Source organism: Xiphophorus couchianus, chromosome 20, assembly GCF_001444195.1.
Source record: "Xiphophorus couchianus chromosome 20, X_couchianus-1.0, whole genome shotgun sequence".
NCBI classification, from domain to species: domain Eukaryota; kingdom Metazoa; phylum Chordata; class Actinopteri; order Cyprinodontiformes; family Poeciliidae; genus Xiphophorus; species Xiphophorus couchianus.
Window position 1 is genome coordinate 6207984 of NC_040247.1, and position 17577 is coordinate 6225560.

The following is a 17577-nucleotide window of genomic DNA, read 5'->3' on the forward strand; positions in this document are numbered from 1 at the left end:
AAACCTCAGGTTCAACTCTGGAAAGAGTACTGTCATGACTGCTAGGAAGAAGATCGCAGGTAAGCGTTTCCTTCCTTTTATTTGTCCAATCCGTTTCTAAGCATGCACATAAAGAGAAGTAACAGAAAATCTATTATATCGATTTGCTTTATAGAGCGAATCTATGGTGCAACTAAGTGATTATAAAAAGACTTTAGGACACCAAAGTCAATGTTTTGGCATGACCATCACAAAGCCTTGATCTTAAATTAGTGGGCAGATCTGAAAAGGCATATGTGACCAAAACAGCCAATAAACCTGACTTGGGCCAGAATTTCCAGCAAACTATTGGAAGAAGGTTATTGTGTAGGGAAATGAAAATGTTGACCCACATTATACAGTTAAAAGGGAATACTACTAAATGCTGAGAAAATGTATGTAAACTTATGATTTAGAAGACTTTAATCAATAAATTACATTTATTTTCCCATTATTATGCCATTTATAAAGTAAAAATAATTTTGGTAATTGTAACTGACCTAAACAAGATAAGTTTGGTCTAAATATCTCTAGACACTAAAAAAAAAGTGTATGTGTATTTTTATTAAGTGTATGTAAACTTCTGGTATCTATCTGTCTGTCTGTCTGTCTGTCTATCTGTCTATCTGTCTATCTATCATTGGACTGGAAATAATTTAGAGAGGAATAAACACGAAGTGCTGATTTATATGTATAATGTCGTAACATATATTCCAAATTTGTGTTTTATAAATAACTGAGTTATTTAAACTTGTCCTTAAGTTGTAATTCTATATAGATGTAGAATTTTGTACATGTAAAATAGGTGCAATATCAGATTTAATAATCTTCTGACGCTGTCCGTTACCTACAGTGCTGAAGCCGTTAGTTTCGCATATCATTCCATTATGTAATTTTTGACAGAGTTTTACTTTAACAACACTCTGTTTTAAAATGTTTTTAATAAAATAACATGAGAGGGAAACGTAAACGATGCTCACACAAGTGGTCTAGTCGAGTTAGTTTGAGGACAAACTGCTAGTTTTTCTCACCGGCTCACTCCAGTCAGAGACAGCGTGGTGTTGCATTTCCCCCGCTTCAGTCACTGCTACTCAAATTCTTCAACTCTCGTTAGGCAATATCCTTACGCCCGCAGAGCTGCTAAATGTTACATTACGTTGTGGGCGTAGAAGAAGTTATTTCTTTTAAGTAAAACGCCGAGGTTCCCCGGAGGAGGACTTTGCGTCGATAACCGTCATCTTCATACGTGGTAAACAAAGCTGTACTTTTATACTTTTGTGCTCCCGAAATGATAAAACTCAAGTCCAACCAAACCCGGACGTACGACGGGGATGGCTACAAGAAGCGGGCAGCCTGTCTGTGCTTCAGGAGTGAGTCGGAGGAGGAGGTGAGCTCGAGGATGTTGCTGCTTGATAGGCCATGCTAACATTAGCAGCAGGGGGTGTCTTCAGTATCTTGCGTATCTGTAAATCGATACATTTATTAACATGGTCACAATTTTAGTGACCACTGAGCTTAATTCCAAATTCTCTTTTTACCCTGTCTATATGTATGTTAAAAGTTAGTTTCTAGCCCGTACTTATGCTAGTGTTATATAAGCCTCTTTAGCTTTAGAAATGGAAACCCGTTGCATGGAGTTAGCTTAGTGCTAATGCTAGTTCTAGCATGCTAATTGGGGCCTGCCCATAGCAATGCATAGGGAGAGCACCTATTGTTCTACACCTAATAGAATGTCTATATCTTTATTTATTTTTCTTCCGTCACAGTTAATGCGGCTCGTACCGCTGCGTGCACCCCCACAAAAGTGGTATCAAAACGTGCGGTTCGTTGCCGGGAAGGGAGCTATTACTTGTAGTGGGATTCGGAGTTACCATGGCGACGTGAAAAACGACTCTCCCCCCCCAAAACCCCAATTGTAAGTCAATGGAGCGAAGAAAGAAAAATCCTAAAAATACCCTATTTTTGAAGATTATCTGTGTCGTCATTAATTCACGTAGAAATGCCATTCAAATTTCATTTTGTAGATACGTCCGTGATCTCTTCTAAAGTGAAGACGGCACGTCGATAACATTATGGTTTGTCCACAACTTGTCTCTAAGCTACGGAGCCCTCTAGGGGACATGGGATTTTTTTTTCTTTTGCGTTCCCTCGCAAAACCTTTTGCGTTCCCATTTTACAGGAGCAGGCACCCATATCAATGTCATGACCAAGTTTGATACCAATCGGGCGATATTTGTGGGCGTGAGGGCGAGTTAAAAAATGATTTGGGGTCAAAATGGCACTCCGTCTCCGCAGTTGGTGTCAGTTACACTCTAATTTTTCGAAAAATCAAAAACTTTGGGTCACTTAGTACGAAGCCCTCTAGGGGGCATGGGGAAATTTTTTTCTTTTGCGTTCCCTCGCAAAACCTTTTGCGTTCCCTCACAATACTGTACTGGTCAGTTATGCATGTTTTCACTGAGGCTCTGTAAGAGCCATATGAATGAAATAAGTAATTATTGATATGACAGGAGCACGCAACTTTGACACTTAGGTGGTGGGTGTGTTGATGTGGGAGTATGAAAGGAAATGATACCGGCTTTGTGTGTATGAGGAAGCGGTGAGCGGCGTGGTCAGTCTTTGCAAAGTTTGGAGCATGATCATCAAAATGGAATAAATCTATAATTGTGACAGAACAAAGAAGTGGTTTGGAGTTGATTGATACACGGACAGATGAGATTCCCCGAGTTACCCTAGTGCAGCCCTTTACCATCATTAGTTTGTCGTGTTTTTAATAATAAATCGTGTTGATTATTATTAAGTCTTTGGTGCAAAATACTGATTGAAAGTCGATTTATTCACTGCATGTTTATGTCTATTAAGGTTGAGATGGAACTGAACATGAAAACGGCCCTTTAAACCATTCAGACTACGAACACAACAGAGACACAATCAAACTGTCAGATGACTTATTACCCGTGATAATAACTCAGAAATAGTCCAAATTAGGATGTATTTTTATTTCTTTCCTACTTACGGAAAGTTTCTGTTTATATCATAGGTTTGTGGTGCCTTTCTATCCTAAAGAAAGATATAAAACTTCAGATATTTCACAAAAAGATACTAACATTGATGGAAAAACCTTACATAACCTTATATTAAAGCAGAAAGTACGGCACCCACCGTAAGAAAGGCTTACAGTATTCAGTTATGCTGCATGACTGACCAGTATAGTATTGCGAGGGAACGCAAAAGTTTTGCGAGGTAACACAAAAGTATTGCGAGTATTGCAAAAGAAAAATTTTTCCCCATGTCCCCTAGAGGGCTCCGTACTAAGCGACCCAAAGTTTTTGATTTTTTTTGAAAAATTAGAGTGTAACTGACACCAACTGCCGCTCCGCTAGAGTGAGAGACGGTATTCCATTTTGACCCCAAATCATTTTTTAACTCGCCCTCACGCCCACAATTATCGCCCAATTGGTATCAAACTCGGTCATGACATTGATACGGGTGCCTGCTCCAATAAAATGTTTTCGAAATTTATCTAGGGCTTACGGTTTTCTGTCAAGGTGCTTCAGAGCAAAGTGATGCGACAGTATTTGCTCACGCTCGCTCAAGCTCTCACCCATGTATTTCCATATATTTCTCAAAAATTTCAGACCTTGGCGCACACCTTCTTTCTCTCATCGCTGTTAATACTGTGAGTGAGGTAGAGATATGAATCGCGAGACTATCGAAGACAACAAATAGCCCTCTCATACGCTTCAAACGGTTTTCGAATATGTATTATGGTTCCCAAACGGGAAGGAGTTGTTCGGATTGCTTTTTTTTAGTCAAACTGGTTGGCTCAAACAGAGAATGGACCTTACCACAGTGGCCGCTTTTCACTGGCTGATGCCCATTCTACGTGGTCACGTGCGCGGCCGTCTCACAAACACACGCTTCCCGTTAGCTAAGAACAGCAGTACTGATACAACTACTACACCTTGAAGCCTGTCTGCTACACAGTCTTACGTTAGCTAAACAGATCAATATGCAATGTGTACTGTATCTGACATACACTAAAGATTTTATTTTAGCAGAAAAGGCTTTGGACTAAACTGTTACTCCTGTTAGCCACTCTAGCACCAAGTACAGCTAGTCAATCAACCATCGCTGTGTTCAGGGAAGCGCTGATTAATAATCGAGAAATAAATATCAAGCCTGGAAACTTGATATCGTAACGGACTGAATGTTATGTTTTTAACGTAATCATTGCTCGTCTTGCGGGGCGCAGGCGGTTGCCACGGTAACAGGTGTGCTTAAACAGAGAGAGAGAGTAAAAAGGTACGAGTGGTTTTGAGCTGATCACCCGTTCGGGTTATTTTACCTTTGTTTACCTGTGCTGTGGCGCATTACAGCCGCTGTAGTTTCTAGACGTTGGACTAATTACCTTGTTCCTTTGTGAGTATACGTCATTCACAACAAACATCAAATAGAACAAATATATGTCAGAAAATTTTAACAAACAAATGGCTTCTACCACAATAGTTATGTGAAATTAAGTTAATTATATCCCAACTTCAGAAGATTTGCCTTTACCTTTACAGAGCTCTTTGGTTCCTCCTATCAGTCTGTAGCTTCTCATATTGAGGTCATCAAACCAAATTTCAGACCTACCATAACTGACTGACACCTGCTGGCCTCAGGTTTGTAACCAGCTTGTGACTGAGAAACCAGTAACCTCCTCCCAGTGACAGAGTCTCACTGAGGGGGAAACTGTATTAGGTTTTCTATCACTTTAATATTTCTGCTATAACTGATGTATATTCGCATACAAAATAAGTCAATAGAGTTTAATTAACAATTTTTATGTCTTCGTGTCATGAGGCAGATCTCAGCCGGCTGGTGAGAGAAAAAGTAGATCTTGGTCTCAAAATGTTGGGTACCCCTGATGTAGAGGGTGTGTGGATCTGCCGTTTTCCTCATCGAGCGAAAGCATTTTGCTGTGACGTGCACAATGTTGGAGGCATCGCAAACACCTTGATCTCATCCAAAAAAGATGACATGAACTTGTTAGTTCTTCTGTCCATTGTAGTAGCTGATATATTGTGAAAATCCGGTAGAAATGATGCACTAATCGAGTCATGTTTACATAGAAACAACGCACTGCGAGGCTTTATTTGTGAGACTTGCGGTCATGTGGGTGGAGCTTGGTAAGGTCCATTGTCTCCCCCTGTGTGTCTCACTCACAGCTGACAGTTGGCAGAGACTATTAATTACCATAGCAACGGAACACAGAGCAGGGAGAGCTGCTTAGGACTACAAATACGCCATCACTGTAGTTCTAACTATGGTGTAACACTTAGTTGAAACAGAGGACGACTGAGCTGACCTTTAGAACTACTTGTGTTTTGAGCATTATATAACTGATTTAACCCAATCACAATAATAATAGCCTGCATTATCTTTTTCTCTCAGGTTAGGGAACTGCCTTGCACAGCTGCAAGGCAGTTCATTAGCATTAGCCATTAAGCTTAAATAAGCTATTAACTATTTTTCTGACTTATTAGCCATGTCTAGTATACTGAATGGAGTAAATAAATTATAGACAACATCCTAGTGATGCCCCACATGTTACTGCCAGCATTCACGCTAACATTAGCATTTTCACTAATTTTAGCTGATACACTTACTTTATCATACTGAATGGCTCAAGTCCATGTCAGTCAACATTCTTGTGATTCTTCACATGCTATTGATTACATTGCAGCTTTCTTTAGCATTGATGCTAATTTTTAGCATCAGGACTCTGGGCAAACCGACGGGCACACTTTGGCAGGCCCCGGTTAAATTTCTTGAGGAATTTTCTAGTTAGGTGTGCTGCTGCTCCGGGGAGCCAGCTGTCAGCCAGCAGCCACAGTCTCATCAAAGGAGTATTTGCTTTATTACTGTGAGCCTCATGATGATAAAAATATGTATATTTCATTGACTGACTAAAATACTGATGTAATTTAAAAAGCCATGTTATGTATATAATTGTGATGGCAAAAACAGTTTGGGTGGTTTTTCCCACCCATGGTATGTTGTTGGAATAGTTTAAGCTATAAGATCACCTTGTTGTGTTGGTCAATTTGTTTCACATGTTGATGTGCTTTTATGAGATAAACTATGGGATATTGAGTTTAAAGCATTGGACAATGAGAAGGCATAAATCCACAAGTTTTGCATTATTTTATTCTGTTGAAAGTTAACAATGACTACCCTGATTTTTAAACTATTTAAGAAACTCGTATCCCTTCGACACGCAAGCACAGAGGTGTCTTTGTAAGAAAAACATTACCAGGAGAGCAGACAAAATAAGACTAAATCAGTTCCTCATTCTGGTCAAAGGAAGGGCCAGACTGTGAACAACATATGCCTCATTGATTTCAGGAAATGCATCATTATCACACACACACAAACTTTTCCCAGGAACAGTAGTTTACTTGATTGGCTCGCAGCCAATCCTCGCCTTTTGTCATATCTTACTAAATAACTCCTAACTAATAACTCATAACTCCTCGTTAGTATAGTGGCGAGTATCCCCGCCTGTCACGCGGGAGACCGGGGTTTGATTCCCCGACGGGGAGTGAAGTTTGTTTCAGGTCCCTCTTGAAAATGAGATCTAGATCTCAACGGGGTTTACCTGATTAAATAAAGGAATATAATAATAATAAAAAAATAGATATAGAGAGTTAATTTTGCTCCTTGCATTTCCTCTGCATACTGATCCTCTTTGGCACCTGGCACACAGTCACCTAAATAATAGGAGGATTACATTTAGCATCTTGATTGGAGGGTTTTTAAGAAGTTCTTTATCATCTGTACTGCAAAGATAAGTTAAAAAAAAAATAACACAAAAAAGAAATTGTGTGGGATTCATTCCAGGTGCTGTTAGTGAGCAGCAGTCGATATCCTGATAAGTGGATTGTTCCTGGAGGGGGAATGGAGCCTGAAGAAGAGCCTAACGTTGCTGCAGCTCGAGAAGTGTGTGAAGAGGTCAGTTCAGATTTTCTTTTTATCTCATTTAATAACCTTAGTCTTCACCTTTTCATATTTGTATTCTAACAGGTGTTATAAGTCACCCAAATATAGAATATTTGTTACAAGTCTTTTCTTAAATTTTCTGATGAACAAATACAAAACCTGTCTTTCTTCACGTTAACTAAAGACCAAAATGTTATTCTGAGAACAGCTTTCCATTCTTGGTGTGACAAATTAGTCACTGAGTCGAGTGTAGGCTCAGAGGAGTGTTGTATTACAATCATGCCTGTATTTAACACTAGGAATACGGCCTTGCTCTCAGAATCTTTTTTGTTAATGCAGTCATCCTGTTTGCACAACCAGAGAGACTGGGAGCCTGGCAACATATAAGCAGTATCATAGCATCATGTTTCAAGGCAGTGTTGTGGTGTCATAAGGGTCACACTGTGATTAAATGCTAGCTGCACTAGCACTGTACCGTCCCAAAAACAGAAAAAAAATGAAGAAAATTTGATTAAAGTTTTTGAGAAGCTTTTAATTCTGCATCTTAAATAGCAAAATGTTGCAGTTGTTATAATTCTTTGGAGGAAATGACTTAACTAAAATTCTGCTAATACAATTTATACACTTATCCCTTGTGTGTGTGTGGGTACCATTCATTTTCCTGGACATTTTAATTAGAATACAATATTAGAATACAAGTACTGATACTGAAGATGTAGAAGTTCTCTAAGCACTTAGCTCATGCCGGGCCCCTGACAGGTAAAGCCTGCTCTTTGTGTTTGATCCATCACACTGATGGATGCTGATATAATCTCTTATACTGGCTCTCATAGTGGCTGCCGGACACTGCTTGTTGCCAGCACATTTTCATTGACTCAAAGTGTCTAGCCACTACTAAGGGTTATTTGAGCACTTAAAGCAATCACCCAGAAATATATATGTATATACTCTATTTTTTTGCCTTATTTTGGATGCTGGTGTAATTCTAATCCTTGTGATCTTATTGTGATTACCCAGTGAGCGATTGCTTGTACTTTCTGACCTGGAATGTTGCCAGATACTATTCAGGACCCAATTGCAGTCCAGATGTTACTCCAGCTTCACTTGTCTATTTACCTGCTCCTGGCCTGACCTTATTCTGTTGTCAGTGATACGCCCCAATCCTGCACCATTAGGATACATTGCATAACCATAATGCAGCCTCAGTGCTGTCCATCATCTTCCAAGATGATGTCCTGTAGTTTTCAGTTACACAAATGCCTGAGCTAGGAGACATTTTCCACTTCATAAAAAGAACACACAGGCTGACTTTTGGCCTATTACTTAATCCCTGGCATGGTTTATGAGTTTCTTTTGATGGGTCTGTTCTTTTCCATCAAAACCTTCCATCAGTTGAAGACTTGAAGAGTGTAACACAGAGGCCGTGGCGCAGTATGTGCAGTCCAACGTTTATTTATAGAATGAAACTGGAAGCTGAAGAAGCCTCAAAGATGTCAGCAAGCGGCCCAGCTCTGAATTTGAATCTCTCTAACTATTCACCTGGGAGTTAAAATGTTGGACGTATTTTTTATTTTATAGAAAGCCTGAATATTATGTTTAAGTTTCTGTATCTGGTGAAAAGAGGTTTGCTTAGTTGTAATATTGAGAGGGGAATAGAAATATCTAAGAACAAAGAATTTATTATGTTTATTTTCCGACCTTTTTATACAATCTTGTATTACTTTAGAAAGATTTTTGTCAGAGGAGCTGCTTACATAACCACATCAACTGAACAGGCTTGTTTTATGTTCTTGCTGCTCTTTAAACAAATAATTAAATTGATTTGTTAGGTGTTAGGTCTGTTAGGTCATTCAGTATTATGTGATTTGTTAAACTAAAAGATCATGTCATTCCACCTTTCAAATAAGATAGAATACTACCTGCCAACCCGTTCCGCAAAAGGTTGTGATTTCCATCTCATAAATTTTTACAGAAGTTTGTGCAAAACAATTATTTTAAGTTTGACATCCAACTTTCAGCTGATTTCCTATTTTGACATTCTGACCTGATGTTTGCTTCGTTGAGTCATTGCAGAAAAGTGTGATCATAAATAATCTGAACATGGCTTTTATTCTGCATTTGTTATTTGGAGGACTGAACACACACACACACAAAGGAGTGAATCTGCGGTGTGAAAATGTGGTCTTATGTAACATAATCCACTGCAACACAAACTAGTTTCAAAATTACCATACAAATTACATCAGCACTCTAAATCCAGCTCAACAAAACACACCGAAGTTTAGATGCAATATTAACTTTTGGTTTATCTGGCTGCATTAATTTGAATTGTCTAGTTTTTTTATTGTATTCATTTTATCAGAACAACCCTTTGTCCTCTTTTGTGGTTTAATTACCATGGTATTATTTTCTAACCTTTCCCTTCATCTTGCAGGCCGGTGTGACGGGAACCTTAGGTCGCTTAGTTGGAATATTTGAGGCAAGTTTCCTTCTGCTTCCTGTGGATTGTGTGTGTGTTTTTTCCCCCCCACATTTTTAATCTCAACCAACTGGCTTGTGTGTGACTGCAACGTAAAGATCCAAATTTGTAATTTTCTCCCTCAGAACAAGGAGAGGAAACACAGAACCTACGTGTATGTTCTAATTGTAACAGAAGTACTGGAGGACTGGGAAGACTCGGTCAACATTGGTAAAGCACTTTGTTCAGTTTGCAAAACAAGAATCACACGCAGTCACACGCTTCTCTGTGGCTTTGTTGTTGTTGTTTTCTTTTAGAACTCAGGCTCGGTCATATTGCATTTCTAGGATCAGCCCTTGTGACTTTTTGTTTTTACACAAACTCTCTGTAGTCCCGATCATTTGTCCAATTTATTTTTTATTTTGTTTTCTGTATCAGTTGTTCTTTCTGGACGAACTGTATCTACCACTCATGTTTCTTTTTATTTCTGCCTACAGGGAGGAAAAGGGAATGGTTTAAAATAGACGATGCCATACGAGTGTTGCAGTGTCACAAGCCCGTGCAGGCCACCTACTTCGAGGCTCTCCAGGAGAGTTGCCTGACCAGTAATGGAACGCCACTGGTGACCACGATAGGCGAGGATCTCTCACCAACCTACAGCATCAATCAGAGCTCTGGTTCGGGTATCAGATAACTAGAACCACAACTCTGATTTCCCCCTGGAGCTTTTTCCACCACTTGCGCTCTTACTTGTGTCACTTCTTTCTCTTCTCCTCTCTTCTGTTTTTTTTTTTTTTTCCAGTAACATGGTTTGCCTTGCCAACTCCTTTGTGCCAGAATTGTGGCACAGACTTGATGACAAGTGTTGGGTGAATAGACTGAAACACTTTGTAAATGTAATTTTTGACCCCTATTTTTTTCCCTTTTTACAGAAAATGCATGAAGTATCCCCTCATTCCCTGTCCTGATGCACCCTTAGTGTGGTATTAAATGAATGCAAGAACTACTTTTTACTGTTGTAATGTAAAAGTGTATGCATAGTGCTTAAGCTGAAGGCTTTTTGGTGGTCTTTTTAATGTCTTCTCCATTATTTTGGTTGTTTTCTGTGACTGAATGTGACCATAAATGTACTCCCTCCCTCATTGTAAGGATAGGAAATAGTGTCTGAATCTGAAACAAACAGATTTGTGGGAAATGTCTTGCATGAGCACCATTAATGTCGCCTCGCTCACTTGAGTGACCCGATGCTGACTGTGCGACAGATTTGTGGCAAGGTCTTTGGCTTTTCTCCATGTTCTCCTAGCTGTGTTTATTTTATATTTTTATTTTAAGCTCAGCTTTTTAGCACAGCCCCTGAGTAGTTCTTCAGTTTCAATAGACTTTCAAGTGTCAACTGTGTTTCTCTTTTATTTGGGAAGCTAGCCAAGCACTACAGGTTTCACCCTCAAGCTGAGCGTATACAGTAAACCGTACAAAGAGTGGAAGAATGTCAACTTATAATGTAAAAAGGATCCCTTCTTCTCCTTGATGTCTTTACCTCATTTTAATCCCTTTTTTTTCCTACTCTAAAATTCTCTTGTGATGACAAAGTCTTCCTCCACGTACTTAGAGGGTGAAAGTAGGTTTAAAGAATTTTTTCAGAATTCAGCACATATCACTTAAGTTATTATAACCCATGTCCATATCTTACTCCTCACATTCAGTTTGGTTGAAAAACAATTGTTTACATTGCGTTTGTACCATAGCACAGATGACTTTAGTGGTCACTTTCATTACGTACATGGCTTTTTTTCTTTTGCTGTTGTTTTTTTTAACCCTTATTTTTGTTAGCATTTAAACTTCATCCCCAGAAACACTCAGAACACCTGATTGACATTGAAAGTAATGGATCTGTAATGTTGTCTTTGGAAAAGGTGAAGAACAAACAAGCCTTGTACAGTTTGAGAACTTGTTTTTACTTGTAAAATGCTTTTGGATACTTTTTTTATTCTCTTTTAGTTTCTCTTCTCTAACTCGTCTGGCGACTCTTTAGCCGAGCTGTGTCACATGACCTCAATGAGTCGTGTGGCAGCAGGCTCAATACTGTGAAACTGGAGGCGCTGTAGATAGCATGCAAGAGGTTTTTATTGTAAATTGTTTATTTCTGTATAGATCAAAGGTGAAGAGTACAAATGACAAAACACCTTTTACACATCTGTGAGTGCTATGTGTCATTTCAGCTGTGGCTGGAAAACTGAAAACTTCTTTTGTTGGCTTTGGAGCTGTTTAGATTTTTTTGTGTAGAGGTGGCAAACAGTACATCTGAGACTAAAGAACAAGGAATGTGGTTGTGAGATATGAGCCTTTTAAATCATTTAAAAAATAGTAAATCCCTTCCAATTCTTAGCTGTTAGGGTTTACCCATGAATTTCTTTGGTTCAAGTGTTACAGAGAGTAATTGCCATTGAAGTTTTCAAACTGCTACATGGTGAAAAGATTGCCAAGACTGAAATCTATGTATTTTTCTGTAGAGGGTTTCAGTCATTGCAAAAAAATTCATATAAATTACAAATTAAAGCCAGATCAATGTTTGTGTTTTTACATGTGTGGTAAACTCATCATTAAGCTCGTTTGAGATAATTCTGTGTAGTTTAATTTCAGTCATGTTTACTTTCCATGTTATCTATAAATATGGTAAAGAAATAACGGCTCTGATGTGAAACCCCTTACAGAAAATTGTATTGAGAACTGGAGCTTCATGAAAAATGTCAGAGAAAAAGCAGCAGAGCAGCATGTTCAGCGCTGATGATAGAAATGTGTTCCTGCTTGGTGAACCGGGTCGATTGTCTCCTGCCTGAGACTTTGAGCGGGTTTTATTGTGCATTGGCAGGGTGTGGTTGCTAAAGTCTTGCTTTATGATTCCGTACCAGGCAATAGATTTGTCTATTTGACCATTTATGTAAATGTGCTATTATCTTAAAAGAAGTCAGTAATTAGCTGAGATTGAATTTGTTCATTTGGTTCAGTTTTAATGATGGGTACTGTCAAAATGAATGTGAGGAGGATTTCCATAAGTAATAGCCAACAATGTAATTATTAATGACCTTTGTTTCTAACCATCACCTAACGCAGCTGTCTGTGATGAGCTAATGCCTTGTATATAGGTAGAACAACCTTAAAACTAGAAGAAGCACTTTGGCTGTGGATAATTAGAATTACTGTTCCTTTGTTGGGAAATTTCAGACTGTTCTGATCAGAGGTAATGAAGTCTTTAAATACAGAACTGATAAATTCCACATTGGCAATTATGGCATAAAATATCCACTTCATTTTCAAGAGCTCTATTTTATGCTGAAGCAAAATAAGAGCATGTTTGTTACACAACAAAATCTTGAAATGACATCACTCCCTTCGAAGTTTGAAGCTTGTTTGCTGTGCCAGTGAAACAGCTCCATCTTGTGGCTATGGCAGAAGTATTAAAAGCACATCTCAACAGCTGAGGCTTGTAAACATTCAGTTTCCTATATCAGCTGAATGACTGCACAAAATTGTTCTTATCTAGTTAAATCAGGAAAACAAAAAATGTGTTCACTTCCAGCTACAGAGTTCAGCCTGGAAGTTACATACTTGTAAACATTTTGTGTCACTGGAATATGGTTTTCCTCTTTTGTCATTTGGGACTGTGGAATAAAACGAGAGCAAGACTGAAGATTGTAATATAAATGTGCCAACAAATAAACACCAGTATTTCAATTTCTGTGAAGTGTCTCCATTTGTCTCAAGAAATCTTTCTACTTCAGTTTAAACATACAGTAGAATACTGTAGAGCCCACATTGAAAGATTAAAATCTACTAGTATATGTAGAATAATTAAAAATGGTCAACTTAAACAGGAAAAACAGCAAATCAAATTAAGAGGTGAAAAACTTTCCAACCCTATTGAACCATTCTGGGTATTTGTCTAACAAGCACATAATTGAACACACAGCTAAAATATAAACATTTCTAAAGGCTTTAACTCATACAGACTTATCCATCTTCTGATTTAAAGTTAAACTTCTCTGCACTTTGACAGTTAAAAAGGCAGACTGGTTCTGGTGGAAAAGGGAAAATATTGGCTTCAAAAGCACTTTTGGTGAATAATAAATTTAATGAATTTACTCCTTTGGGCCTTCTGTATTCTGGATAAGTGATCATTTTGAGATAGAGCTGCACTTTTTAACTGAAGCCTGTTATTCTATTCAGTAAACTCTGAATTGTGCCATTCAATCTGGAGGCTTAGGATGCATATGTAAGTGAATCAAGGAAAATCTATTACAGCTAATTTATCAATTCTGCTTGAGTGATGTCACCAGACATTAGGTCAGGAAACTAAATTAGTTTTACTTGGGTCATAATGTACTAATGAAAACAGACATAATTTGGATTTTGAGTCTTTATTTGTAATAAACAGTAAAGTTTACTGAGGCTGCTGTCCTCTGCCACGTCCAAAGCCACCTCTCTGTAACAGAGAAGTTTGGTCAAAACAGAATCAATTTACTGAAGCCACAATGTTTCAGCAGAGACTGTTAAAAGTCCTGAACAACAAAACCTGAAAGTACTTACAAACTGGAACTCTGTAGCAGCTCCAGCGCCAGCCTCTGCCTTCTTGTCAGCACCAGCTGAGGAGAAAAAGGTAAAGATTAAATCTATATATTCAAAAGCTTGCCACAACTAACATCATTCAATTGGTCCTTTTGTTACTTTTTCACACATTTGACAAACAGGAGAAATGTGCCTTGCAACACTATTTCTTAATCTTAGAGAGAATTACTTTCATTGAATATATTGAATAGACAACCGAAATCAAGCCATGCAGTTACTGAAAGTGAGCTGAAACATAAAAGTTGGATTTTTTTTTTTTAATTTTAAAATAAAGTTCTGTATTTTTTTAAAGATAATGATTGAATTGCAAATATCCCATGTGGAATAACTGGCTAAACAGACTAAATTTAACACCAAACACATCATGCCCAGATAAAATGTTTAGCCAGTGGTATACATACGGGGTGCAGCAGATCGCCTGTACGTGTCTCTGTCAGCCTCGCCACGGTTGAGGCGGGCGGGTCTCTCTCCCTCCATACCTGCACAAAGAAAAAAAACACAGAAGAAAAATATTTACATCCAAATCTACATTAAGACTTGAATCCAATCACTAATAAGTCAGCATGGACACAATTTGGCCTTTGGTATTTAAAGTTAACTTCTGAAGATTTTTAAATATGTTACTCAGATGTTTTAGAGCTAAAAAAAAAAAAGTAATGAGATCACATCAATGGCTTTTGTGTGAAGACTGTTTGTTTGTTCCACCCCAACAACACAGTTGTTCAGAGTTGGAAATGGTTGTGGAGGAAAAAAAATATTTTCCATTTCCTCAAATTTTGGATTTAAAATGTATCAATTAGCAAACAGGATTTAAAATGTAGTGCCTAAGATTACTTTCTACGCAAGGCCCTGCTCAATAGTTGTTTGTTAAACTATGACAGTTTTCTGTTTTAACATAATTATAAAATAGTTAAGTGCTCCCAATTACACCAAATCACCTCAAAATCTAATTATTTGAACTTTGACACACAAAAAGTATTACAACTGATTCCTTATTAAAACTTTTTAGCACCTGCATTATACTACAGTGTCTTAAGCAATCTCAAACATTTCAATAAGCATGAAGCACATTGCATTTCTGCAGGTAAGCACCGCCAATACAATTTAAAGTAAAGTTAGGTCATTAACAGCCAAACAAAATAACTGTCTGATGTCACTCAATTCTTCCTTGAGTCCAGTACTTTCAAATTTAATTATGAGTGGTGTATCAATTTGTCTAATTTTTTTTTTTATATCACCAAAACATGTGAAAGTTCAATCATCAGTTTCCCACCCTACACTTTAGCAGTGGCTTTAATATCTCACCCTTGGGCCTGGGCCTGGCGGTCTCAGGCCGGGTCTGGCGGCGCAGGGTGGCGGGGACGATCTCAGGGGGAAGGTGGAGGAAGTCTCTCAGGTACTGGATTCCCTCATTGGTGAGATACCAGTAAAAATGGCGCCAGGCAAATTGCTCCTTGACGTACCCACAGGATTTCAGTGACTGAGAAAAAAACACAGGTGAAAAAATTAAAAGCAAATCTACTTGATTAAATAGACTTTTATCCTAAAAAGAAGTTTCACATCTGATCTCAGGATTCACTGTCACCAAAGCTGGTGATGACTAAACTTGTCCTGACCAGAATTAACTTCTCCGACCAATTAATATGAACCTAGCAGCCTTACAAATCTCTTGATTTTAGTCTCGTTCAGGCTTGTAATAATGTAGAACACTGTGAACATTTACAACACATTTAGCACATTGATTTCATTTCTCTTACTTCTATAAATCTTTCAGATCTTGACTCCATTCCATCTGCACAAGTTGTTTTAATTGTTGAAACTTATTTCGAAATCCTTTATACAAACTACATGTAAACGCTTTTTAAGTCATATCAGCTGACAAATTTTGCATTCTGTAATTTCACTGTGAATTTTGATTTAGGAAAACTTATATGGAACAAAAAAAAAATCTGAAAATAGCTGTGGTTTTTGTTTATAACCAACAGTTATACTCAAACATTGCATGGCAGCTTTTTCCTCATATGCTGTAAAAATTATAACAAAAGGACACTATTCTGATAGTTTCTAGATATTATTTCATAAGCTAAGACATGTACTTGCTTCTAGCTCTTAATCCAGATTTTTGGAACCACTGAACTACACAGGAAATGCCAGCTTCCATGAGACAAGATGTCCATTTCTACAAAAACAGTTATTCTCCTGGTATACAAACTTATTACTGATTTTTAAGTAACATCCTTGAGATCTGAGGTAGTTAAAGATGGATCGCCATCACCAACAGCACCCAGGTATTCCGGAGAAGTGTTCAAACTTGTGTTCAGCAGTGTCTCACCTGCATCGCCTTCATAACATGAAGGTTGGGGACATTCTTGTCAGCAAGCTCGGGATGCTTGGCCAGGTGGACGTCTTTCTTGGCCACCATGACTCCCTCTTTAAAGAGGAGCTCGTAGATAGCAATGCGGTTCTTCTTGGGCATAAGCATCTGCGCAAAGTGAGAAGGCAGGTTTTACTTTCCTTATGTTTTAAAAAACACAATAAGCTATTGTTTGCTTCATATATTCACATCAATAGCAGGACATTTTCACACACTTTACAGTTTAAAACAGACGCCCGCGTATTACGGCAAAAATGGCAGCCGGCCGTGATAACCAAAGCCGGGAATACTTCCTCACTCCAACACTAAATATCTACAATTATTGGATATTTAGGACTAAAATATGTCAGCTATTTTAATAACAACAATAACAGAAACCACACGCCAAAGAGTATTTTCCTCTAGAACCTGAGATGTTAAAGATTTATTTAGATTTTGACACCATGTCTAGCTTTACCTTTCCACTAGAGAAGGGACCGGAGCCGGAAGGAACGACTGTCCTTGATCAGGAAGCTATATCCTCCCAGCGCGAACCTGCTGGAATATGCTGCCCCCTGCTGGTGTGGTGCTGTACCACCAAGAAATTGTGAAAGTCTGTGCCTTCAATTGGAAACTATACGTACATAAATATGAACATCTTCTCTTTAATATTTTTTGAACAGTTTAATTAGCACTGTTTCCAGTTTGTGGTGTTCCAGTTTAAGATGCCAATTGTTTCTTATTGTTAAACGAAATGATCAATAGCAAATCGGATTACTTGCAAGTTTAATTGTTTTACAACTGAAATAAGCAATAAAATGTTAAATTTGAACCACGTTTAGTATTGTTTCACATTTTTTCACAATCGACAAAAGAGAAAATAATGCACAGTATTTTTCTAAAACTGATTTTTACAAGATAAAAAAACGTTACTGTTTAGTTTGATATACTATGCATACATAAAAACAATCACTCGTATACGCACTGTAAAAGTTTTTGTAACGTTTCAGATCATCAAAGACATTTTAATATAAGACAACAATAATCTAAATTTCAGGTGATAAGTTCATTTGTAATTTCTGTATCCAATATATATATATTTCTTATATATACATATTTATGATATAAAATATATATG

The 17577-nt window shown here is 37.9% G+C and overlaps 2 protein-coding genes across 2 annotated transcripts; one reads left to right on the forward strand and one right to left on the reverse strand.

The window, feature by feature from the left end:
- The first annotated feature begins 1027 nt into the window (after nt 1-1027).
- nudt3b (nudix (nucleoside diphosphate linked moiety X)-type motif 3b) lies at nt 1028-13199 on the forward strand. Its single transcript, XM_028002634.1, has 5 exons — nt 1028-1405; nt 6907-7017; nt 9440-9484; nt 9610-9694; nt 9961-13199. The coding sequence occupies exons 1-5, from the start codon at nt 1307-1309 to the stop codon at nt 10155-10157; spliced, it is 537 nt and encodes a 178-aa protein (XP_027858435.1). The 5' UTR covers nt 1028-1306; the 3' UTR covers nt 10158-13199.
- Nucleotides 13200-13859: 660 nt separating this feature from the next.
- rps10 (ribosomal protein S10) lies at nt 13860-17053 on the reverse strand. Its single transcript, XM_028002635.1, has 6 exons — nt 16918-17053; nt 16419-16568; nt 15392-15566; nt 14488-14565; nt 14048-14103; nt 13860-13943 (listed from the first exon to the last, which is right to left on the reverse strand). Exons 2-6 carry the CDS (start codon nt 16566-16568, stop codon nt 13902-13904), a joined length of 501 nt encoding a protein of 166 aa, XP_027858436.1. The 5' UTR covers nt 16918-17053; the 3' UTR covers nt 13860-13901.
- Between the last annotated feature and the right edge of the window lie 524 nt (nt 17054-17577).